Consider the following 27872-nt stretch of genomic DNA (forward strand, 5'->3'; position numbering starts at 1 on the left):
AGTAACAAATGAGAAAAGAAAACCAGACCAGCTAATCAAGAGCCAAGAGAGACCATAGGTCAAAGCTGGGTAACAGTCTAGAAAAATTATTTTAAAATCTCTTGAACTCATTTGTTGACACAACTTAAAGATCAGGAAAACAAAAACAGAAAAGAAGCTGGGCACAGTGGCGCACACCTGTAATCCCAGCAACCCAGGAGGCTGAGGCAGGAAGATCGCCAAGTTTGAGTCCAGCCACAGCAACTTAGCAAGACCCCGTCTCAAAACAAAATAAAAGAAAGGCATGCGGATGTAGCTCAGTGGTGAAGCATCTCTGGGTTCAATCCCCAGTACCAAAAAAAAAAAAAAAAACCTGCACAGAATACAGGTTTTATATAAGGTTCACTGTTGTACAGCACAAGATGAAATAAAATATGAATGAAAAAATTAGCAAGGAACCAAGAGGCCCCAGAAAGAAGCATTAATTTTAGCAATAAGGTCCCAAAATTAGTCCTAGTGAGCATGCTACTTACTGTTATAAGGCGCTTCCAACTGTTGCAGTGTAGCCTCAAATGTCAGCTGAATCTTTGGATTATCCAACCACAATTGCAACTATATTTAAATGATATAAACTGTATTATATAAGCTGTATTATAAATGATATAAACTGTATTATGCCACTTGACCATCTACAAAATCATCTTTAAGACCTCAAACATAGACTTTATTTTCAAACAATGATGTTTTATTCCTGAGAAAGAAATTGATAAAACACAAAACCATGCCAAATGAGTGAATTATTAAAGAAGCTGGGGAAATTTAGCCTAAAAAGGAACAATACCTAGTAACTTACCAAAGTCATACAGCAGTAGGAAGAAAATAGGATTTAAACCTTATTTATTTACTTGATTCCAGAACTACTGAGTAGATAAAATCCCCAAAACTTTATAATAATAATAATAAATTAGAAATGCAGAAGTAGGGGAGAGAGGGGTGAAGGATAACTTCTGCTTTTGATCTATAAAACTAAATGAGTTGGTGTGCTATTCACTGAAAGAAGAAATCAGGAAATGAGTCTGGTAGTAAGGCAAACAAGAGGAGGTATAAAATAGGCAGCTCAGAGGAGGTATGAAGCCAAACATGCAGAAGAGGGCTTTAAGAAAAAAAAGGGGGAGAAAAAAAAAAGAAGAGGAGAGAATCTCAGAGAAGTCCCAAGCAGCTCACATAATGGCTGATTTTAAGGATACACCTAGACAAAGATACATCAGAGATGACAACTATGGAGGCAGGAGACAAACCAAAATCTGTGTTACAGAAGCCAAAGGAGTAGTGTGTTAAGGGAAAAAGGAGCAGTCTATTATTTCAAATACTGCTGAAAAAACAGTAAGAGGAGAAATGAAAAAAATTATGGTATAGTTAAAGGGTTTAAACAGGAATTCTCTTTAGAGTAATATTATGTGTGTGTGTGTGTGTGTGTGTGTGTGTATTTGCAAAATACAAAACAAACTAAACACCACTGTATGAAAGTCTTAGCTAAAAGTCAATAAATACTATTCTAGGGGGCTGGGGATGTGGCATGCGTGCGGCCGGGGTTCGATCCTCAGCACCACATACACACAAAGATGTTGTGTCCACCGAAAACTAAAAAAAATAAATATTAAAATTCTAAAAAAAAAAAAAATACTATTCTATATACAAGGTTTCAACCGAAGAGGAGTTAATTTGGCTAGATGTAAATAAACTAAATTACAAAGGGATATATCCAAATCCATACAGACACTCTACTTTGCTCTGTGGCCACATTAAAGGAATTCCTCACATACACACTGGGCCTAAGTTCCCGAACTCTCACACAAACTTCTAACTTGTAAAATAAAACTCAGTTCTAGTTCAATAATCCTAAATGGTAGTTTTAAAATCAGGAGGCAAATATGTCATTTAAGATTTGAGAACTGGCGCTGGGCACGGTGGTGCACACCTGTAATCCCGACGTCTAGGGAGGCTGAGGCAGGAGGATCACAAGTTCAAAGCCAGCCTCAGCAAAAGCAAGGCACTAAGCAACTCAGTGAGACCCTGCCTCTAAATAAAATACAAAATAGGGCTGGGGCTATTGTGACTCAGTAGTTGAGTACCCCCAAGTTCAATCTCTGGTATCAATGCCCCCCCCAAAAAAGATTGGAGAATTGACAAATGATACTCCCCCCCCTTTTAACTTTAACCTGGGTCAACTGTTCCCCAAAGCGTGACTTTTAGTCACAGGCCCAAGTAAAAATTGAAAACTCTCTTCAGATGAAACAAAAACATGAAAACTTATCTAAAAATCCAATTGGATCAAATACTGATAAGTGACACACAAATTTTGGTTCATTTATAAGACAAAGGAGCCTCAGAAGTACATACTTAAGAACTTTTCACTCTCTTAAACAAACAAACAAAAATCACCCTGTCTTTTCTGTTACAAAAATTCAGTAATATCTACCAACCACTCTAGCTATATGATATTTAACCCAAATTTAGCAGTGATTTTGCAATCTAACAGAAAAATTAATCAAAGATGGTTAAAAGACATGCTAAATGACTTCTCTGAGATTTCAAAATAGCTGAAATCTCTATTTCCACCTTACATTACCCTCGATACAATTATATGCTCTAAATAGCACTTTGCTGCCTATCTTTTTGTTTGTTTCTTGCAGTACCAGGAATTGAACACAGAGCTTTACTCATGCCAGTCAAGCACTCTACCACTGAGCTACACCCCCTAATTCTATGGCTAAAGAATTTTTGATGAGGGCTGGGGTTGTGGATCAGCGGTAGAGTGTTCACCCTGGGTTCACTCCTCAGCACCACATAAAAATAAAAAAGTGTAATAAAAGTACTGTGTCCAACTACAACTAATGAATAATTTTTTTAAAAAAATTGATGAATAAGAGACATGAAAGAAAAATTCAAGAAGAAATACTAATTCATGTAAAAAAGCAGTAGTCTCATTAATCCAAGAAATAAAAAAACAGTAGTATAGATTATCATTGTTTTAATAACAAAAACAGGGGCAGCATCTATAGATGAATGGATTAAGAAAACATGGCATATATACAATGGAGTCTTACCTAGTCATAAAAGAATGAAATCATGGTATTTGCCAAAAAAGAGAACTGGAGAACATCATGCTAAGTGAAATAAGCCAGACTCAGAAAATCAAGGGTTGATTATTCTCTTGTATATGAAAGCTAGAACAAAATAAAGGGGAAAGGATGGATATCAAGATATAGGGAAGATCAGGGAGTAGAAGAAGGGATCGAGAAGGATGGGAAAGGGAAAGAAATGCAGGATGAATTTAACAAAACCACATTATGTGCATATGAAAATATATCACAGGGAATTCCACATTTTGGATATGTAGAAAGCACCAATTAAAAATAAATAAAGGAAGATCAGTAGAATAGAGGAAAGAGGGGGAGGAGGATGGGATTAAAGTGGGGCAGGGAACCAGGGCCAAAATGAAATAAATCAAGTTCAATCAATGTAGGATTTTGTTGAAATGAACTCAACTACTGTGTGTAACTATAATGCTCTTATACCAAAAATAGAAAAGAAAGAAGAGAAGAGAAAGAAAAGTAAACAGAACAGAACAGAACAGGGATGGGCACTGGGGATGTTGACTGGTTCAGCCCTTCTGAGAGGCAATCTGGCAATAGGTATCAAAACTTAAAAGCATTCACTCTTTGACAAATTAGTTTTTCTTTGAGATCTGTAATATACGGAAATAATACCCACAGATAGAGTAAAGGATGTATGAGGTTCTTCAGAAAGGCAAAAATGAAAATTTAAATGTTTAATGATTAAATTAGAATCCAACTGGCAACCAGACATTGTATAGACATTAATCATTCAGCCAGAGGAAGCTGACCTAGGTGATGAGAACAGAATAAGCGTTTCACTTATCTTAGAAGGAAAGACAAAGTGACTGTTTCAAGAAGTTTTTTCTTGGGCTGGATTTACAGCTCAGTGGCAGAGCACTTGCCTAACATGCACAAGGTGCTGGGTTCAATTCCCAGCATCAGACACAAGAAAAATGATTGAATGTTTAAATAAATATACCTTAATGTGGGCTGGGGTTGTGGTACAGCGGTAGAGCGCTCGCCTAGCTCGGGCGAGGCCCTGGGTTAGATCCCCAAAACAACATAAAAAAATAAATAAAGATATTGTGTCCAACTACAACTAAAAAATAAATATAAAAAAAAAAAAAGATACCTTAATGTATACTATGAGGTATGAAAAGGATCCACCAAAATGGATATAAATAGGACCTCAATTTATAAAAACAAAAATTTCATATATATTTTTTTAAATACCCAAACAAAAAGCCATTAATTTTTAACAATGGTTATCTCTGGAGTAATAGTATTACAAACCATTTTAAAATTCTTTCCTTTTTTTTTCCTCCATATTCTCTACAAAAATCATATGTAGTTTTCATAATCCAGTTGGAAAAAGGCTAGCATGGAAACTTACTGTACGATTTCTAATGAACAGAAAAACCTTCTGGGTCTGCTGAGGCCCACTGATGATGTCTGGAAAACAAGCTGCTTCCTGAGAGGTCATCCGGTCATGAGGAAGTCTGCTCTGGAAAGCTGCACCCTCCACACCTAGCAAAGAAAGCAAAGGTCTGCTGGGAAAAGTGCAATTAGGTACAAAACCACGGATGATGACATCGTGAACTCCTTTTATACCTGAATAATTCTGTGGCGTTTTGCCTCATTCACAGACTGATCTCACCTCCTTTAAAAAACAACTTTCAATTTGTTTCAAAAGCTGAAACCTCCTTACAAATCAGCCACTCAGCATGCCCAAGTAAACATTTATTAATGAGTGAAATAATACATAAGGTATTTAGAATATTTTCTTCATCCACAAAATAACTTTATAATACTGGCTGATGTTCTAAAATTAGCATCACTAGTGGTGTAGAATAAAATCTAAAAGTGAAGAACCAGCCAGGTACGGTGGTGCACTCCTGTAATCCCAGCAACTTGGGAGGCTGAGGGAGGAAGACAGCAAGTTCGAAGCCAGCTTCAGCAACTTAGCAATGCCCTAAGCTACTTAAGCAAGACCCTGTCCCAAAATAAATAATAAAAAGGGCTGGGGATGTGGCTCAATGATAAAGTCCCTCTGGGTTCAATCCCTAGTACCAAACAAACAAAAATCCAAAATACAAACAACAAATGATAAATAAATAAAAGAACAAGATTAAAGGGAATATATACTAACAGGAAAGTGAGAGGATATGAAGTTGAAAACACAATTGCATGCCTTCTTTTAGGGTTATAGCATGTAACAGAAAGATGATGCTAAATACATGATTCCATCAATAGCAGCATCCATCAGCGTTCAATATTCAATTTTGGGAAAGAGTGAGAGAAATTAAGCAGACTACGGTGATAAGTCAGAAGAATGCAAGGACTTCACTCTTGCTGGCAGAAAACATTAAAGATGCTTTACTATACACTACATTAAAAGTATATTACCATACATTTAGTGTACACATACACTATATACAAGTAAAATCTTGTTTTGAAATTCTTTAAATTGGTTAGTAAATATTTTTATAAGCTGGTGGACACGGACATCTTTAGAAATATCTAATTTACAAATATTATGCTCATATTTCCAAGATCATCTTATAAAGATGTAATAATCACTATAAAAATACAGGGCTGAGAGTGTAGCTCTCTAGTACATAGCATGCTTAGCATGAGCAAGGCCCTGGGTTCAATCCCCAACATTAAAAAAAAAAAAAAAAAAGAATTTAAAGAATTTCAAAATTCAATACCGTTGAAGTAATTATATATAAGTAACAAAACAGAGACCAGATGTCCGTATTTAATCATTTTATATAACATAAGAGGAATTAGTAAAATTAGGAGATAGAACAAGACAGGTGAAGATGTAACTCAGATAACTATTAGGTTATTGAGGGGTCTGTTTCCATAAAGACACTCAAATGGCAAATACTACCTAGAAAAAAATAATGGTTAATAAGAGATTATGCAAAAATGATGCTAACAGGGCTACATATTAACACTGTTCTTAGGGACAAGGAGAAAAGGCTATTCATATACTATAGATAATGAGCATAAACACTGTTTCGCATTATTAAATCAAGTCAACAATCCTTAAATTTAATTATTTCATAAAATTAAAGACTGTCAGAAAAAAGAAACAATCAGGAAGAGCCACAATGCTGCAGGTAAAGCACAAAATTAAGACAAGAAAAGAAGAAATGCTCATTATCAGGGGTAAGAGTTGTTCCCCAAAATGGGAAATGTCCTAAAACTATACAGCTTTGATGTCCCCAGTCTCTATCTCCAAACCAAAATAAATTAAACAAAAATCAAAAATCTAAGACCAAAACCATCTCACATTATAAAGAACACTATTACCTCACAATAATCCTGAATAATCGAACCAAATACCTCTTTTTTATGAAAAAAAAAAAAAATTTCCCACTGGGGACTGAACCCAGCCAGAGAAACCACTGAGCTGTATCTCCAGTCCTTTATATTTTGAGACAGGGTCTCATTAAGTTGCTGAGGCTGACCTTAAACTTGTGATCCTCCTGCTTCAGCCTCCCAAGTAGCTGGGAATACAGGTGTGCATCAATGTACCCAGTTACCAAATATCTCTTAATAGGTTACACATTGGTATACATTTTATGTGTATGCTATTAACATGAAAATCACTTATTCCTATTAAATTACACTTTTTCCTGCCAAAAACAGGAGTTTTTTTTCTTGGCTATATCATCTTCTGTATGTTTAACAGGTAGTTGGTCAATGAAAATTCTACTACAAAAACTATTTTTCCATGAAAGCCAGAATAGCCATGTGGGGAAAAAAAAAAAAAAAAAAACCCACTAGATTTCATATTATATTTGGTTCCTCATTTAAATGTCCTTACCAAAAATCACTCTGGTTTCCTAACTTTGAGAATATGTAACAAGAATTGTTACAATGTTATAAATGTTACTTACATAAGTCATTCATGTGTCAATTTCTAAGTAACTCTCTAAGTTAAAACATCAAAAGTTTAAACAAATGCAATTAAAGAAGTTACCAGCTGTGAATTATCATATACCTGAACTAATACTCTCTTCCATCTTTCTTTATTTTCCCCAGCACTGGGGATTAAAACCTAGCCCACTCTACCACTAAGCTACATCCCCAGTCCTCTTTTTTATTTTCTGTTTTGAAACAGGGTCTTATTAAACTGTCCAGGCTATTGGCTTCAAACTTGTATTTCTCCTGACTCAGCCTCCCAAACTGCTAGAATTATAGGTATGCACCACTGCTATGCCTGGTCCCTTTTTCAAAGGAAAAAAAAAAAAAAGTTGATCTGGAACTAAATCAAAACATCCTTTTTTGTAGGATATTTCCAAAGTGTAGTAGTAGACTACTTTGGGTAATCCAACTCATAAGTTATCTCCTTTACTGAAAAAACCTTTTAGAATACAATTGATGTTAACAATATATTCATTGTTTAAATAAGTATCAATAGTACATATAATTCAGAAGAAATTTACATTTACATTTACTCTGGAACAGAGTTTTGCGCTTTGTTGTGTAAATGCATTTAACAAAATCTAGTATTCTAGAAATTTAGAGTGTTTCAAAGATGCTAAAATTTTCAGAGGCTCCAAGGCTGACTACATATCAGTTTCCCTTCTGTTCAATTCCTTCCAGCTCATTACTTCACACAAGTAATTCCAGTATCACCTCCAGAATGTAATCATGCTAAGGCAGAACTGTCCTTTCTATTCAATAGTCTGACTCGCTCACGCTCTCTGAAAACATTTAGGCGAATAACTTAGACCTTTTTGGGTAGGCCAACTAGAGAGGAAGAAGAAGGAGGAAAGCAGGGGAAGGTGAGATTATAGGCCCTCTATTCTATGAAATAATTTCCCCAATTCAGATAAGATACAGGTAGCATTTTGATTAGAGTAAGGTAATGGAAGGGGGGAAGACCTCCATGAAAAATTACTTGCCTTTGACTTTTTAACTAAAGTAGATAAATTTACTACAATTAGATTTCTGAGAAGTATGAAAACAGAAGCCCAATAGGAGACACATAATAAGGTTACTTAAAATTAGTGAACTAGAAATGCACCATAACAAGACCTATAATTGTTAAAAAAAATAAATAAATAAAATAAAAAGAATAAATAGTAGGAGAAAGAAAAGAAAAAAATGGAGAATCATGATTTTTTCTACACTTCAGATTTTGCATTTTTGGGGTAAATGCCTATCTTAAATTAACCTAGTGGTGTAAGCAATGGTCTACGCACCAAGTGGTAAGAATCCCTGGACTCTCACTCCTCTACAACTATTGTTTCATCATTGGCTGATTCACTAAACCTCTTTGGATTTTAGGTTCTAATCCATGAAATAAGAGGAATAGATTGCTGTTTACTTGAAGGGAGGATGCTAGACAAGAGGGCCTCAAGATCCCTTCTAGAGTCAAGATTGGGATGTACACAACCAAGTTGAAGTGGATTTTAAAGAAGTCAAGCCCCTAGCTGCAGGATACCCATGAGGGGTCATCCAGCTTCATCAAGAGAAGAAAGCTGATCACCTGTACACACATTTTTAATACTAACGGATTGTTTCAAAAAAGCAAACTTCAGAACATGACAAGGACCCGAAGAAAGAGCCTGAAGGGTTCCGAATAGTTACCACCACTCCTGGAAATTCCTTAAAAGTAATGTTTTACTAACAGTAAGAAGCAACACCATTTCACATAAAAGTCCAGTTACTTTCAGCAACAAACCACATTGTTTACTTAAGTAAAAAAGCAAATATTTTGATAAAAACAAAACAAAAAAACAACAAAATTCAAATTATTTGAGATTAAAGCTCTAAAAGCTTTCCCTGATCCTCAACAGTTCCATTTAAGTGTTCTTGATCCATCTGTCATAGATAACAGTACTACATCAGAATTGTAATTTCTCCAAGAAAAGCGTGTACTGAGTATCAATCTCTGGTCCTTAGGATAGCATTTAAAGAAGTAGACTTCTAACATTCTGGATCTCTTTCACTACCAACTACTGTATAAACACAGAACTACCTTTGATCCAAGAGAATAAGATACAAATACTTCCTGGCCTGCTATATGCACACTGCAACAGACAGTAATTTTAAAGTAGATTTAATAGAAAGTGACAACCTCCAACAATGAAGTAATACCTATTCCAAATCTATCAAATGGTATATATAAACCAGCTTGGAGAACTGGAACACACAAAACATCCTTCAAAGGATGAAATCCAAACACTACTTTGGGTTCCTGGAACAAACTGTTTCAGAAGGTGGCCCCTATTAATTTTTTTTTACTTTTTTATAGGAGTAAAAATTTCTGAAAAGTGCTCTCAGTAGACTTCTTTTTTTTTTAAAGATAATTTTCACTTGAGATAAACTGTAAATTAACTATATAACATCAATAGAAAAAAATAGTTCCCAACACCATGTATCAACCTTATCTAAAAATATGTCACTTGCCTACATAGTGTGCCTGACTAGTCCTAGCATACTTCTTTTTTTTTTTTTTTGACTTTCAAGTCCGTGACACTTCTATGCATACTGCTACTCTTTTTTTTAAGGGTCCCATGATTCCTAAGTGTTTTACATCATGTTTATTTTTACTGCAAAGACTGCTAATGAGAAAAGTACTCGCCATCTCCTCAAACACATGAAGAAGAGCGGAGGGCTGAGACCGGCCTGAGGACTTCAACAGGTTTTGCTTGCCTTTATTCTGGCCACACTCTCTCCTATCAGACTACTCTGTCCTGTGGGTCACATTTCCCCTGCACTCTGGCTAAAATGTGGATACCACAGCCAAAAACACTTGCAAGCATCAATCCCTGACTTGGCGGCTCTTGCTACTAAGTGGCAAGCATCTAGTGCCACCCTCACCTGATGCTTGGCCGTCTCCATACCCTCCAGAACTGTCGTCTTGAAGTCCTCCTGCTTGCCCTGTGGAAGGAAAGAGGAGAACTCAGGGACCTTACTCCATAAATTAAGATAATATCTGGACATAAAGGCCTAATAGTTGGCGACTCATGAATTCACCACCAACTAGTAAACCCAGATTCAGAGAACTCCTTCTTCTGCAATCAAGGCCCAGAGTATTACATCATAATCTTCCAAATCCTGGTCAGGAAATTTCAACTTTACACGCTGCTTCTTGTTAAGTCAGTGGAACAAAGTACATGGTATTTCTAATCACTAAATTCTTGCTGTCAGTCTTATTTACTAAGGGTTAATTGGGGAGGGGAAATGGTAAGAAAATGGGTATGAAATGGGCTCTAGCACCTGGAGTTGCAACAATTCAACATCAACTCAATAGTTGTTTAACTTTCTATCTAAAAAAGTTAAACATGAAGACAACAAGCAAAAGACTGATAATGAAAAAAGTTTACTTCTCCTCAAAGCAAAGAACACAACTTAAAGATTCAGCTCCAGAATTAGTTTCACTCACTACACACAGGAGATAGTACTAGAGCTGAATATGCCAATGCTTCTTCAGTAAATACAACTTCAGAACATATCCCAAGACACCCTATCAGAGGCCAAGTACTGCAGATACACATGCACTTATGGTGGTATAAAGGGAGGCAGGTGAGATCCTAAAGGAACTTCTAACTTGAGCTACACAATAAGCCTTGTTAAGAAATCTTCCCTCTTTGATTAATGTGTAGGAGTAATGTCAAGAAAAGAATCAAAGCTGGAAAATTCAATCTGAAAAAATCAGGATAGATTGTCTTCCAGACGCTTCCAAAATCTTTTACCAAGACAGATACTATAATCCTCCTAAGCCTCTAGCCCCCAGTACACTATAGGAAAACTACAGCGTGATCTTTTGGAAGATATGAAAACACCATTTCCCAGTGATCTATACCTGGAAAAGCTTCATTAATTAAACAGTCTATTTTAAACCATACAATCCAACTAAAAAGCAGATTGACTGTTCTATCATTTGAATTAGAAGGGAATAGTAAAATCAAACCAAGCTAGACCTCTTTCCATAAAAATGCTCCAAGGTCTGTGAAACTTTGAATGACATCTTCATCCTTAAACACATTATTTACAAATAAAATTGATTTTTTATAATATCAGAATATGCTCCTAGAAGTTATATACTCTGTATAAAGAATCTTTTTTATGATTATTTTATTACGCTGTTGTCTAAAAAGTCCTCTAGGCTCTAGAAGGGTAGGCTCAGACAAGGCATAATGTATGTGATCTGTTGTTTATAACCCTTGGAAAATAGCATATGATCATTAAGAGAAGATCCAATTCCTAAATCCAATCTGCAAACTTATCTTGAAAATGCAGGCCCTACATTTTATTTATTTTTATTTTTTAATTATTATTATTATTATTTTTTTTTTTTAGTTGTAGATGGACACAATGCCTTTATTTTTATTTTTATGTGGTGCTGAGGATTCAAACCCAGAGCCTCACACACGCTAGGCAAGCGCTCTACCACAGAGCCACAACCCCAGCTCAGGCCTTACGTTTTAAATTATAAACTTTAAATAAGAAACAATAAGTTCTGGATTTATTCTTTAAAAAAAAAAAAAGTTGTCATTGTTTTGTTTGATTGCCAATAGAACCAAGTTGGATAAGAATACTAAACAGTATTTGGTGGGGGGATGGATTCAGAACAGTGAAACAGAATTTGAAGAATGACATTTAGACATTAGGAATAACATTTTCTCTCTCAGATGATTCTCCTGATTTGGCAAGAATGAAAGTAACAATCTCTTGTCACCTTACCACTACTAAAAAATTAGATAAATAAAACAAAAAAACACTGTCAACCTCACCATTCAGTCTGAATTACTTTATCCTTCCTAATCCAATCATTTTCCTTATTTTCAAACTACATGTCACACAATACGCTACTTAGTTCATGTTAACCTACAGAAGGTAGATATGACTGACTTCTCTTTTTTTGTGAGTCAATGATAATTAACAGAAATGCGTATTTCTTACTCCTAACTTAGGTGTTTAAAAAAAAAAGGGCGAGGGTAATAAGAACAACAATGGTACAACAAGGCAAGGTAAGGTGGTCTTTTTTGATATATACATATCATATACTTATCACACAACATATATATGTATACATATGTAAGAAATTTTTATAAAGTACTTTTCTGGGCTGGGGTTGTGGCTCAGTGATAGAGCACTTGTCTAGCATGTGTGAGGCACTGGGTTCAATTCTCAGCACCACAGATAAATAAATAAATAAAGGTCCATCAACAACTAAAAAAATTTTTTTTTTAAAAAAGTACTTTTCTTTAATTTAAAAAATATTTAAAAGAGAAAAATGGAAAATATTCAAAACCCAGGGTAGATTTTTAACATAACACTAAAAAGTCAAGAAATGAAATCCCAAAGGATTATTTAAGCAGAAAAACAGAATGAAACAAGTAGAAGTTAGTGTAAACATAAAAAGTGATGGAAAACAAAACTAAAAAGTGCTTAAAATAAGCTTAAGGAAAAAGATACTTTCTTTTGTCCTGATAAGAGTCTAACTTGTTTAGAAATAACAAGATGAGGTTGCTTATTTCCTCTCATGGGTACTGAAGATGACTATTTTTCCAAAGAGATGAAAAGGGTCATCTTTATTAGAGGTATTATAGACCAATTCTTCATCATTTTAATTATAGCACACAAACATTTGCAGTTAACTTTCCATCCAGTGTTTCTGAGTAGCGCACATATATAATGCCTTATTCACCGGCTTCCAAGGCTTTTCCAAGTTAAGACCCTATTTCTGACAGTGACACAAAGACATATGACAGCAGGCAAGCATGGCTGTTATCTTCCATGAATACAAGTTCAAAACAGAAATGAAAATATTCAAAAGCAATTTTTTAATATCAACTCAATTTTGACTTCCTTTTGTTTCAACACAAGCCCTTCCCCCCACCACACACCCTCAAGTTTTAAAGTAAAGCTCTTAAATATTCAGGTTATTTGTGCATATCTTCTCCAAACTGAAAATCAAATCCTTTTGGTTTATCTTACACAACAGCCTTTCTTTCAGTTGTCTTTCATCAGATCTGATTAGAAGTGTTTCAGTTATAGTCATATGCTGGATGCTTTCTCATCTTGATTCAAATATTCAAGAGATCACTTTTTCAACACCCCCTTTTTTTTTGGCAGGGTATGGGGGTACTGGGATTAAACTCAGGGGCACTCGACCACTAAGCCACATCCCCAGCCCTATTTTGTATTTTATTTGGAGACAGGGTCTCAATTGCTTAACACCTTGCTCTTGCATGAGGCTGGCTTTGAACCTGCAATCCTCCTGCCTCAGCCTCCCAAGCCACAGGTGTGTGCCACCGCCCAGATCCCAGCCCTTTTTATTTTGACAGAGTCTCATTAAGTTGCTTAGGATGTTGCCAAGTTGCTGAGGCAGTCCTTGAACTTTTGGTCCTCCTGCGTCAGGTTCTCTAGCCACTGGGATTACAAGCATGCACCTCCCCCCCGTGAAGGACGCCTATGTTGACTTTCAAATACTTAGGCAAGCATGGAGATAAGAATCATTGGTTTGCCATTCCTAGGAACTTCAGTTCACATTTGACTAGCTTCTTGGAATAGCATTCGTATTTGGTAACTTTAGTGAACATTTTGAGAAACTTGTAAATCTTTTAGGAAGCATAATTTTTAAAGAGAAGAGTAATTATCAAAATGGCTAAATTCATAGAAGAAAGTTGACTGCCAATATGTTCGTTTCAAATTGAGCTTGATATATTAGTGAAGGGAACAACATTTCAAAAGATAAAACCATCTTTCAATACACAAATCTCCACTGTATTAACAAATCAGCTGAGTTTGTTAATAATCTCACTAATTTTATGTTTACTGAATACCTATCAAAAACTATCACGTACCAATATTAAAGAATAGGTAGAGACCTTGTTTTCAAAGAGTGTGTAACTATTTGGGGAAAGATTCAAGCAGTAAGGAAGCTAAACAGACTTGAGAATCAAGGAAGCTTTTCTGCAAAAGTCCAGAGAACATTTGGTAGACAGAGAGGCAGTGAAAACATCACTATGGTTCAGAACATTCATAGAGGCAAAGAGAAAAGCACAGATCTTAATGTGCAGTGCCATTAAGAACACAGCCTGGAAGAGCAGTGGGGAACCAAGTAGAGGGGGAAAAAGGGGTCACACCTTCGTGTCTAAACCAAACACTGATCTTAGCAGTAACCAGTGTGGGTGGGGTGGGGTGCGGGGGAGAATGCACAGAACCATGTAAGCTTTGGCAAGAAAGCAGCAAAACAACTGGCCACCTGTACCACACAGATTAGAGGAGAAAAGCGACCTAGATAAAAGAGATTCAATCGAAAGGCTATTGAAATCATTTAGATCTTAAGTGAAATACACTTATAATAACATGGTTAAGTGGGTCAGGCACAGCAAATAAAAAAGATTACATAAGACAATTGACTTTATAACAGACTTAGTAAAGAGAAATAAAGGTCATTCATGATGACTCAGGTTTTTAATTCAGGACAGAGGTAATACAATGAACAAAATGGGAAACTTGGGAGATAAGCTAATAAAATCAAATGGAAATCTTCTAAAGATGGTTGGAAATTCAAGAACAGAACTCTGAAGTCATTATGTCAAGAGCTTTGTAATGTTTTGAACAACTAATAATAATTAAAAAAATAAATCTAAAAAAAAAAAAAGAACTCTGAAGTCAGAATGGGTCTTGAAAAGTCTTTAAAATAGCGTGAAGGTAGTTAGCTCAGCAAGCTTGAGGCAGTTATAAATGTATGATTAATCTCATGAGCATAGGAAAGTCATAGTTTCAAAAAGGAATTGGTTAAACAGAGACAACTGACCAAACAAAGGGGAAGGGGACATAAAACTGAGAAAGGCAGGAGTTACTAGTAACCATCACCACTTCATGCTGCCTTTCTGCACTCTGTGGTGAGAGATGGTAGCTTTTCAAAAAGAGGATTATACATTTTTCTTTGTGTGTTTCTTTCCTGATACCTTTTTGACCATGACTCTTGGCAAAATAAATGGTCTTATACTATTAAGAAGAAATGTAAAAATGAAGTAAACTGGGCTAAGCTAATCAGAATGATAAGGATCATTCTGATAATTGATAATTACTCTTCTCTTTGAAGCATATAGAGACCCTTTAACTGCTAACAATGATCAGTTCTGGTCAACAAAATTATCCTAAATGAAATTCATTGGTTTCAATCAGAACAGCAATCCCAGGGTTACACAGTACATAAACCCACCTTCTAAGGATCTAGAAAAGAGAAAAATGGTTCTGCTTGATGTAGGAACCTGCCTGGAATTTCCACTGAACCACTGAAGAAGAAGAAATGAGAAACTTAGTACCTAGGATCCTATCAAAAGTAAAAGGCTTACAAGTAAATCTTTTAGAAACTGATGGAGAGAATTTAAGTTTTCACATGCTATATTTACCTAGACATTCCATAATATGAATTTTCTTGATCCTACTTATTTTGCTGCAAAATTTGGTTCATAGTTTACATTTCAAAATGTTTTAAAGAAAGTTTATAATTCAGACGCTATTATATGTTACCCAATTACCAAACTTAAGGTGATTTTTTTTGAGTAATTAAAAATAAAGCCTACTTTTTTACTTATTCACCTGTTTTTAAAATGGGCAATACATTAAACTTTTTTCTGGAGCTTCTATCAAAAGCACCGATCTAACATTAACAATGAGATGAATGAGTTTCCTAAACAGAATCCACTTTCCCTGCCCAAGGTAATAGTTTCTCAGAACTCTGGCTACTGATATCCAGATAAAACTAACAAAGGCTCCCTTCCACCTAAAATATGTCTTGGGTTTAATAATTCCAAGGAAGATACAATTTTCATGTTCTTCAATCTTCAAATAATATATATATATATATGTATATATATATATATATATATAAAGCAAACCCCTTCCATAAACTATCTTTAAATTTTTAAAACCTCTGATCAGCAAACACAATAAAAATGTTCCTATCTGTTATATCTCAAGAGTTGATACACTAATTTCAATTATTCCCTTGAGAAGGAAAATAAGTACCAATATTTGCCATTTTTCTCATGATTTAACAAAAAAGATTTAATACCAAGATTTAAAAGTTCTTACACACACAAGTGCAAATACTGCAAAGGGATACAGATTCTTTAAGAATGATCTGCTTCAGGGCTGGGGTTATGGCTCAGAGGTAGAGCGCTTGCCTACCATGCATGAGGCACTGGGTTTGATCCTCAGCACCATGTAAAAATAAAATAAAGATATTGTGTCCTCCTATAACTAAAAATAAATATTAAAAAAGGAGAATGATTTGTTTTATAAATGACAAGACTGACAATGAGATACTATAAACATTTTCCAGTTTCCAAAACTAACAGCATAATATATCTTCATAATCCATAAAATGACCCGATTTTTTTCTCTTAATAAAACACCAGCCTACCCCATTCCTGTTCCTAGTTCAAATGTTTAATAAATCCAAATGTTTATACATAAAGGTAGACATCACATTTTTTCATTTGATCCTCACAGTAAATTTATTTGTCAGATAAGACCCTAACCCTAACCCTCACAGTAAATTTTATTTGTCGTGGACAAATTAACCTATTCTATTACAACAAAGTCAAATCAAATAAATGGTATTAAAAAGAATTCAGAGGCAAATGAAATTGCTTACCTAAAAAAATTATTTTTTCTTAATAAAAAGTAAAAATAATCAATGAAATGAAATAATTCATTAAGCAGATCTATCTCTCAAGGATTAATGATTCAATGGTTCTTATCAGCCAGATTCAATGGTTAAAGAATCTAAAGGATCTAAAATTGCTTCATAAAAGCCCAACTTCAATCCTCCACATTTAATGTAAAATTTCCAAACTCTAATCTGGGACAGAAACATTCTTTTTTCTTTTATTTTTTAGTCTATTCTAATTAGTTAGAAACATTCTTTAACATTCATACTACATGGTCACTAGAGTTAATAATGACATATCGTATTAAAAAATGCTAAGAGTAGATGTTAAAAAAATGGCGACTATGTGAGTTAATACATGTTAAGTAACTAGACTTAATTCTACAATGCATATGTACTTTAAAAAATGTTGTAAATGTAAATTCATACAATTTTATCTGTCATTTAAGAAATAAAAATTACATAAGTTCCTTACATATTGTGTATACAGTTCTATTCTATTGTTTCTTCACTGTGGCCAATTGTTAATATCCGCAACCCTACAGTATACTGAATTCTTTGCAGGAGGTCCCAGTCATCTTTGAACTCCTGGAGTCCAGCACTGTGCCTGCAACAAAGTATTGTAGTTGTAAAATCAAAGTGTGTAGAATAAAGTGAATGAGGAACTACCACATTTGGAGGCAGAGAATGTCTCCATTTCATATTTTTAAAAATTCTCCTCCATACTTCCAATCCTCTGCCTTCACCTTTCTGCCTACAAGTCCCTCTAGAATCTTTAAACTGAAAATATAACACTCTGAGTTCTCCCTTCTGTTTCACAGGCATACATCTGTGTCTCATGGTAGGCAATAAATTACCTGAGAATGGGGACCAGAGTTGTATAGTATACATATGTTAGTCCATTTATAGTATCTCTCAGAACATAAGAATTTTGATGAATTCATCTAAATTACTTTTTCAGCCTGTCACATTTTTCTCAGTCCTCCATTAAGTTATTTTGGAGCACAGATCCAAATCATGACACTGAAATAATGCTTTGCAACAAAACAAAACAAAGCAAGAAAGTTAATCCTAGGTCCATTGTCTGAATGTGTTTACCATACATCATATAATAAAACCTCAAATTATTTCAGGCATTTATTTTACACCAGCAGGTCTCAATGGCAACATAAACAGCTTTATCAGGAATGAATTCCCTAGCCAGTTCTGGTAAATCTATACAAGAGGGTTTTGTGCTAGGCACAGGGATATAACAGAATCTTGAAATTTTTCTTCTGGAGGTAAGATCCGAGTTAATTCTCAACAAAACTGAAAGCCACTCTCACTCTTGACTCCACTTGTTAGGATGGAGAGAAATCTGAGAATAGCCAAAACAAGATAGAAAACAAAATTACAAGAAAACAAAAAAACATGGGCTGGGGATATAGCTTAGAGCGCTTGCCTAGCATGGACAAGGCACTGGATCCAATCCTAGTACCACCAAAACCAAAATATTCACCTGAGCTATGACTATACCATTCAGCATAGATGCGCTGAATCCCGTACCTAGCAATATACACCCAAGGCTGTTACCAACTGATCGGTATGCCTGCCTTGTAGGTAAGATCAGGGTTATATAAGCAAAGAACTAGACAAAGATAAAGTGACAATATTAGAACCATAGAGGTTTTGTTTCATTCCCCTCCCCCTTTTAAAGAAAGGAAATCAATATTTAACTCTTTTCTAGTCAAATTCTACTATATCAACTTTAAGGGATAATCCAAAAAATTCTGCCTTCTGGATTTTTGCTATGCTGAATAATGAATCAAAATTTTGGTCAAAGTTTTATCATATAGATATTTTCATAATAATAGCATTTGTGATCAAATGTCACTGAATATTAAGTTAAATTCTTTTTAATCATAACTCTTATATATGTTGTTATTTAGCATTTTTACTAATTCAGGTTGTATCTTACATGATTTTTTTTTTTTTTTAATGGGATGGGGAATGAAACCCAGGACTTTGTGTATGCTAGGAAAGCACTCTACCCCTGAGCTACCTCCCCAACCCAATGTGATTTTTAAAAATACCATCAATCCACAATTTTACTATTACAAAGGCAGAGTCCAGAATTTATTAAATACACACACAAAAATCGTAACCCCAAATCTCTGATTTTCATTAATTTATTTAACAAATACTTCCTAAGTTACCATGTACAACAAAGAGCTTCTTGTGATCCAAATAGAGGAAAAACTTTCTCTGGCCCAATAAAAATATATACAAGGAGACAAAGTAATTCATCCCATAATAAACAAAATAAATTATAATACAGAGCTATCACCAATCAGCTAACCAAACCTTAAAAAATTGACTTGAAGAGTTAACCAATGGTTTAAAAGGAACCTGAACTCCACTAGAAAGTATGAGTACCATAACTGAGCCTAGAAAACTGGTAATGCACGCATGTGCTTTTACACATGCACAAACTTCTGCTGTCTCTACTGAGAAATTTACAACTTGAAAAGTCTTGAGAAAAGCATCCTAGCTGGGCCTGGTACATACCTGTAGTACCAGCTACTTGGAAGCTGAGGTAGGAGGATGGCCTGCACCCAGGAGTTCAAGACTATCCTGGGTAATATAGCAAGACACCACCTCAAAGAAAAGAAAAGTGGGGAGAAGAAAGGTGGGCATCCTAATAGCTCATTTCAAATTTCCTTTATGTTTCCATAAAATCTCAGGTTATGTAAAACAAAGCTACTTCTAATTCAAAATAGACTATCTCTTCCCAAATCAGAATTTCTCTAGTGAAAATTTAAATCCAGGGACAACTTAGTAAGATTTTTCTTGTAAATTTCAACTGCTAAAGGTGTGGGGCAGAGGGCCTAAATCATGATTTTGTTTGAAAATGAAAAATCTAAGTGCTGGCAAACTAGTTAATATAGTAAAGCCTCACTAATGTGAAACAGAGGAATGATCTAAGATACATAATAACTGAGCCAAGAAGGCAAAAAAGCAATTTTTTCTAATAGAAGGCTACTTAAATGGAAGGGCAATTATTCTTCAGCAGTAATGCCCAGCTGAATGAAATTTTACTGTTTTATAGAAGCTCCACTATGATGTGACACTAAATCAAACACACTCAATTCAAAGGCAATCTCTTCAGGATCAGTTGCTATGATCTTAAAAAAAAATAAAAACAACAACAAAAAAAACCTTTATCTTCACAGAAAAGGTACTAGAAGGAAAGCAAGTAAAATCATCATTTGTTGAAACAAATATATAATACAGTAAATATAAAAATACATGGAAATCTAAAAAAAAGGTAGATATTAAATACAAACAATGCTTAGTATTAAAAATCACAGTATTTACCCACTTTGATTACCACAAAGGCTATAACGCTGCATTAAGTTATGGCCAAAAATTGAAAATCTAAAAACAATATTTAGGCCTAAACGGATAACTTCTTCCTCTCAATAAAATAAATTCAATCAGACAAAATAACAAACCTCCTGTTTTCATAAATAAAATAAAATAAATCAACTTTAGAGTTGGAGTGTACCTTAGTAATAGAGTAAATGCTTAGCATGAGCAAGGACCTACACTAATCCCCAGCACTCCTTCCCCATTAAAATACAAACAAAAAAACCTTCTGATATTGAGAGAGTATTTTTCCACTGATCAAAATTCACTAAACTCAATTACCAAAATAGTACAGGTTACCTCTGCAATTCCGGTTTTTTTGACTCCTTTAGTCACCCTTACAGAGCATATCAGATTGATTTTTGTACAATATATACTTCAATACAATCCCTCTTGCTCAAAAATCTCCAGCGTGTGGGAATACTGTGGTGGTTACAGATAGCTAGATGGTAGAGTGCTTGCCTAGTTCGCCAGCATAGAGTAACTACCTATCAAAACAAAAAGGCATCTATCTCAGTGCTACTACCTACAACCAGAGTCTCCTAACAGGGCTCAATTCCTAACAAGGCTTCATACAGCATGACTCCAACCTGCCTTTTGTGCTTCCTTCTTAGTCCTCTCCTGAGAGCCTACTCCAGTCAAATCATTTGACCCATTCTTTTCAGAATACCTTATGTCTGGTAAGGAAACATACACATCTTCTCTGAGATTTTAATATGTCTATATCATAATGCTTCCATTCAATTTTTAACTAAAAACTATTAAAAGATTCTGATTTTAATATGAAAACAGACATGGTAAGTATAGACAGTTCCCAAATATTTAACTTACCTGGTAGCATTTTATGATTCACCATCAGGGCCCAATCTGTTTCTAAACTACACCAGCTAATCAATTGCCACTGCTTTCTACAGAAAAGTACTTCTTAATTCACACCAAAATTTCCAAAAAAATTTATTTTAGAAAAAAATACATTTTTATAACCACAAATAATATATTAGCAAGTTTTTGTTGTTGCCAACACATCTTTAAACACTGAAAATATTTTCAACTTAAACAAAACTTCAACTTTCCTAAAAAATACTAAAACAATAAAAGTACTGATTACACACAATAGAATAAGGTTAGTTCCCCCCAATCCTAAATCCCTTTGCTAAGACATTTACTCTTTATGGGAACAATGACTAATATTTATAAAATAAAAATCTGTCTGTCTCTCTCTCTCTCTCTCTCTCTCTCTCTCTCTCTCACACACACACACACACACACACACAAACACAAAACACCAATAAAACTTGCTTTAAAACTTTCAGAAGACAAAGTATTAACTTGATACCTATGGATAAATCATTCAACCATATCCCAGGGACACTGACAACCACACCAAAAGAAGATGAAGCAGCATCTGAGACATCAGATCATCACTGTATAATCCTTAGAGCCTTTTTTAATTAAGAGATTAGCAGTTTCTTGAGCAACTACATGTATGTCAATCATAGATGTACAGAAAAGGTAGAAAGGAAACAAAGATAAAGAATCAAGAAGACTACAGAGGAGCAAAGGGACAGGGATAAAGGGAAGGGATTGGAAATAAGGGAAAAAATAAGGAAAGAGTTAAATATCGAAGATTTACATACAAGGAGGAAAAATCAAGCACAAGAGAAAGTATTGCTGAGGTACTTGCTCAGAACATTATTCCCAAAGGTCATGTGCCACTGAGACTAGAACCCTTCCAGCAAGGAGTGACCCCCCAAAATCACTTTCAGATAGTTTTAGAAAAACCACTCTTAAAAAAAAAAAAACACACAATGACTTTTGGGATGAACTGAACCCAGAATCTAATCTTTCTGTATTTCCAAACACTATTTATTCATAACATTTTATTTCAATTCTATAAATCATAGTTTTGTTTTTTAAGAGTTTTAGTCAGAATTTGTTTAAGCTCTAAACCTGGGTTTAAATTAACACAAAATCTCAAGTGAAGTGTCAGTACTAATACTGCTCATTTTTAAAAACAAAATAATTTCTATTAATTTATAACACCATAGGAGAAACACCTTTAAAAAATAAAAGAGGTTAAATCAAAAACTAAAATTCATCAAAATAGGTACCTATGAAAGTCATGGAAGATATAGCAGATAGGATCTGAAACAAGCACTGTTTTTTGTGGGGTTTTTAAAAAATATTTATTTTTTAGGTGTAGATGGACACAACACAATGCCTTTATTTTTTTATGTGGTACTGAGGATTGAACCCGGGTCCCGCCTGCACTAGGCGAGCGCTCTACTGCTGAGCCACAAGCCCAGCCCCAACAAGCACTGTTTTTTAAAAAAGTATAGGACTAAAAGAATTGGTGAAGTTAAATGGGCCTGAACCTCATGGAAATTATTTTAAATTATTTAAAACTTCAGTCAAGAAGACTCAATGAAATATCATTAAAGGCAGAGAATACAAAAAATTGTTTGCTTTTGCTTGGTCTCCAAAACAGAAAGGCACCCCCTTACTGGTCTGAATATCCTCAGAAAATCAGGACTAGGAATGTTAATAAGAATTCTTCAGAGCTACTTGAAATTCTAACACAAATACTATGAATTTCAATAATCTTTTCATGGTATAAGAAGCTTGCTCTTTAAGATTCTCTTCATCGTATTCTCTTACAGTATTCCTTTGGTTGAAGGGCTCCACAATGAAACAATTACAGGCACTAAGACCTCTTTCCTTTTTCCGCACAAGTTTTTACATTTGTTCACCAGAAAAGGCATTTGTTGAAACTGATCCACACCATAAAGGTTTTATCAAAACTATCTGTTGTAAATAATAGACAGTGTTTTTTCCTTCCTTCCTTCCTCCCTCCCTCCCTCCCTCCCTCCCTTCCTGGAACCCACAGGAGCTCTACCACCAAGCTACATCCTTAGCCCTTTTTATTTTTTGAGACAAGTTCTTGCTAAGTTGCCTCGGTGAATCAAAAACACTGGCCTCCAAATTGCAATTCTCCTGCCCAAGCCTCCAGAGCAGCTGGGATTATAGGTGTGCAGCACTGCACCCAGCACAAAGGTATTGTTTTAACCAGACCAATTCCTAAATCATTGCATCTGTAAATTCTGAGAGCTGTCATTAAGAGGACTGGTTCTTTGGATTTGGCATTCTGTATGTTTTCTCCAACCATTTTTTTCTCCTCCTTCAACCACCACCCTTTACTTTCCTACTATATACATATACACAGACAACAAAGATTATCAGCACCACTACGCATGAATGTGTATATACACACAAACACATATGTATACACACGTATAGACACACAAGGCAAGAGCCCGAATATCAGAGTACAAAGACAAATAATATTGCAGAATAGGAATAAATCTATTTATTCTTATCTCTGAGATAAAACATAACTGTGCTTGGTTTCTTCCACTTACCAGATGGTTCTTCAGGCTCACTTTCATTTTCTTCCTCAGGTGGGGCTTGAGGGGGTGGGGGGGGAAGCTTCTTTTCCTTCTCTGCTTTAGCATTTCTTTCTTCTTCTGAATAATACTCATCTTCTGAGAGGTTGGCCAAGCTTTCATCCATCTCTCTATACTCTACCTATAGAGATTGTACCAGGAAAAATACAATAAACATCTAAAATCAAGGACTCTATTTGAAATCATTAGTGAATATGAACTGCTCTAGAACTACAAATTTTAAAGGAAATAAGCATACAAGGAAAAAGCTTATAATAGTTAATTACTAAAAACAAAAAGCATCATGAAACCATCAAGTCAGGTTTAGCCTGATCTATAACTTACATAATAGTACTGACCATTTCAAATCACTGACTCTGAGGCTCTCTACAACTCCTAAAAACTTTTTTCAGTGTGTATCACACTCACATATTGGAAGTTTCAACAAAAGACTAAATTAACCCTCAGTTAGGTAAAAATAGTTAACCAAAATATCATTGTCTAATGTTAAGCCTATGCTTCTAACTATTCCATGGAGAAACAGCAGAAGAATTACACAAACTAAATGGGGGGCGGGGTGTGTGTAAAACCTGAAAATAACAACAGTCAACCTAAAATTGTAAAAAAGGTGAACTGAGGGCTGGGGATACAGCTCAGTTGGTAGAGTGCTTGCCTCACATGCACAAGGCCCTGGGTTCAATCCCCAGCACCACAAAAAAAAAAGGTGAACTGGCTTAAAAAAAAAAAATGTACCTAGGAGAACTGAATGATGAGCAAAGAATTCTTATTACAACAAACTAAGAAACAAGTGACATGGAAATTGAGGATGTAGCTCTTAATACTAAATTATCCTCTAATTATATAGAAGACAGAACTAGACACACATGCAAAAAGTATGTATCACTAGGGATAAAGGAGTGTAGGATAAAGAAGATTGCATTATGGACCTGATGGCCAAATGTGAGACGTGTAATAGAGTATTAAAAAGAGTTGTCAACATTAAAATGCTGTTAAATTGTTGTTAGATGCCAGGAAACCTCAGAAACTACAGTTCTGATTATGGACTCAATAAAAAATGAAATCAATTAAAATAACCAGATACAGAGATCAAGCAATGATAACATAGTCTCCACAAATAATATATCCAATGTGTTAGATTTCCAATATTGAATAGTCCTATGGATTACAGTGAATGGGTAATCTATTTTAGTTTTCTAAATGTCTTTGAAATAGCTCCAGGTATCTGGATACTTTATGTTGTCTCTTTTTTCCCCTCTTTCTTCTTTTATATGACATGACCATAGAATTTGGGTGACAGGGCAGGAAGTAGGGAGGGAAAAGAATGGAATTGAGTTAGAAAATGGAAACAAAAATTAAGGATAAATTGACAAGTTATGACTAGTGCTCTAGGAATCCTAATTTAACAAATGAATTGAATATTGTTCATCTACTCAAATATTGAACACAGAGTACATGGCACAATGGAGTAAATAAGTAGAGAATGAGTGTGTATCCCTACTTTTGGGGGGAGGGGAATACTGGGGATTGTAACCCAGGGAGCACTTAACCATTGAGCCCCATCCCCATCTCCTGATCATCAATCCTATTCATTCAATAATGACTAAAAACTTCCTGATGTGAAACTAGGCCATGCAAACATTTTAAGACAAACACAAAGAACACAAAATCCTTTCTACTGCAGAAGTTCAGCTTTTCCTAAAGGATGTTCCATTAGACACTAAGCCTCTTAAAGAAAGGGATCCAAGATCAAGTTGGGGGAAACGTGTGTGTGTGTGTGTGTGTGTGTGTGTGTTAAAGTCATAATTCATACTAACACATTATGTCCTATCATCCCAGTTCTAGAATATCTAAAAAACTTTGAGCAACAAATATGCCAGTTATGTAACTTTGAAATAAATATTTATGGTTTTGGAGTTCTACTCTTTTGAGAAAAGTGTGATGTTGAGAGCCACAGCCGAAGGGGCCCCAGCAAACTTCCAGCTGCCAGCTGATGATTGGCTCACAGTGGCCCCAGCAAACTTCTAGCTGCCAACTGATTGGCTCCTCTGCAGTGATGCTCATTGGGCTGTTTCCCCGCCCTTTCAGACCACGGAGCTGCTCATTGGGGGACCTTTTTTTTTTTCTCCCCAAGCAGAAAGATAACGCCAAGGTCCGTGGGGGCCACCAAATGCCGCAGTCTGGCTGGGCACAATTCACCAGCCACTTGTCAAGCAGAAACGAACTTTACTTTTAGAACACACACGCCACACCACACGAGTTCTTCAGGAATTCCCTCAGAGCCCAACTGCCACCAGGTTTCCCACAAGCCTCTCCCCCTCCCCCATTCCTCCTGCTCTTGAGGCCATTGGCTGGGTCGCCTGGGCGGAGCCAAAAAAAAAGTCCCCCAATGAGCAGCTCCGTGGTCTGAAAGGGCAGGGAAACAGCCCAATGAGCATCACCGCAGAGGAGCCAATCAGTTGGCAGCTAGAAGTTTGCTGGCAGCTGGAAGTTTGCTGGGGCCCCTTCAGCTGTGGCTCTCAACAGTGTAAAAGATGAATGATTAGTGATAATATTAATATTAATAGTAAATTATATAATAAACTCTAAATTGCCATTTCCAACCTGTTTTTTAATATTTATTTGTTTGTTTGATTATTTATTTATTTTAGCTGTAGTTGGACACAATATCTTTATTTATTTATTTTTATGTGGTGCTGAGGCTCGAATTCAGGGCCTTGCATGTGCTAGGCAAGCACTAGACAAGCGCTAGGCAAGCACTCTACTGCTGAGCCACAACCCCAACCCCTCCAACCTGTTTTTAAGGTAGCTATTAGGTAAGAGTTCAGGGACACCAAGATGGCAGAGGCAGAGTAAAGTAAAAATGCTTCTGGAGGGCAAGACAAGATGATGAGTCATATGTCCCTGTAAGTGAAATCCCAATACCATGACAACTCCCATCATGAGGACTTATGGCCCATGATAACTCCCACCACAGGTTCGGTATTCTAAAATGACCAATGGTGGGAAATTGGACAGTATTCCAATAAGGTATCATAAGGTAACCAATGGGAGCAAATGGGGTAAGGTTTTCAATAAGGCCCTTGTAGGGAAGAGAATGCCTCCCAGCTCAGCATATGAAACACTAATTTACAAACATTAAGGCCCTGAGCCTGTGCCTCACCCCCACCCCTCCAGGTCTACTCCACTCTACCTTACCGAGTGCTATTTTCACCTTCACCTTCAATAAATCAGTTCTTTACCTATTACTTCTGCATGTCTTGCTCAATTGTCGTTCAGGAACCAAGGACCTGGACCCCAAATGGACTCCCCAACGACAGCACACCTTGGTCAATTTCACTGAAATATTTACAGAACTGAAAACTTGGGAACTTAATGGGTTAAAGGTGACTGAGAAGTTTTATAGCAAAATGATCTTTTTTTTTAATATTTATTTTTTGGTTTTCGGCGGACACAACATCTTTTGTTTGTATGTGGTGCTGAGGATCGAACCCGGGCCGCACACATACCAGGCAAGCGCGCTACCGCTTGAGCCACATCCCCAGCCCCAATGATCTTTTTTTTAATATTTATTTTTTAAGTGTAGATGGACAACACAATGCCTTTTATTTTTATTTTTTTTATGTGGTGCTGAGGATCGAACCAGGTCCCGCTCATAGCTAGGCGAGCACTCTACCGCTGAGCCACAATCCCAGCCCAGCAAAATGATCTTTTCTAACACTGTTTAATCCAATGTTTGGTCAGAGAAGTTAACAATACCTACAGAATGAGATTGTTCAAATTAAGTTATGTTGATGTTCAAATATGGCAAAATTAACCCATTATATATGATTATGTACCAATAAAAAATAAATGATTTAAAAAAAGAAGCAAAATATACACTTGGAAAAGATTCCTCTACAGAGCTTTTAATCTTCAGGAAAAAGAGATTAGAAAAATTACTAGAGGCAGAAGCAAGAACATCTAAAGCCAGTATTTAAAAAGAAACTACTGTTCCACAGAGCCAGAGTTCTTTGGGATTTCATTTGTGATTTTCATTTTTTTAGTGTTATTATCAAGGAGCCCAGTACAGTGGCACCTGAAATTCCAGCCATTTGGGAGGTTGAGGTAGGAGGATTCCAAGTTTGAGATGAGTCTTAGCAAAATAGCAAGATCCTTTCTAAAAAATAAAAAAGGGCTGGGGATACAGCTCAGTGGTAAAGTGGCCCTAGGTTGAATAATTTCCAGAAAAAAAAAAAAAAA

The 27872-nt window shown here is 35.6% G+C and overlaps 1 protein-coding gene across 4 annotated transcripts in view; it reads right to left on the minus strand.

Moving 5' to 3' along the window:
• Kdm1a (lysine demethylase 1A) overlaps nt 1-27872 on the minus strand; it is a 62456-nt gene that overhangs the window by 28537 nt on the left and 6047 nt on the right. For 2 of the 4 annotated variants that reach the window (XM_048816099.1, XM_015485541.2), the window contains exons 2-5: nt 23589-23754; nt 9945-10004; nt 4492-4625; nt 513-591 (exon numbers count right to left, since the gene is read on the minus strand). In XM_048816099.1, the coding sequence (XP_048672056.1) occupies nt 513-591; nt 4492-4625; nt 9945-10004; nt 23589-23754 (439 nt within the window). The remainder of the gene's footprint in view (nt 1-512; nt 592-4491; nt 4626-9944; nt 10005-23588; nt 23755-27872) is intronic. The other 2 variants (XM_048816100.1, XM_015485542.2) reach the window with 1 other exon arrangement.

Source organism: Marmota marmota, unplaced genomic scaffold (genome assembly GCF_001458135.2).
Source record: "Marmota marmota marmota unplaced genomic scaffold, marMar, whole genome shotgun sequence".
Classification (NCBI taxonomy): Eukaryota; Metazoa; Chordata; class Mammalia; order Rodentia; family Sciuridae; genus Marmota; species Marmota marmota.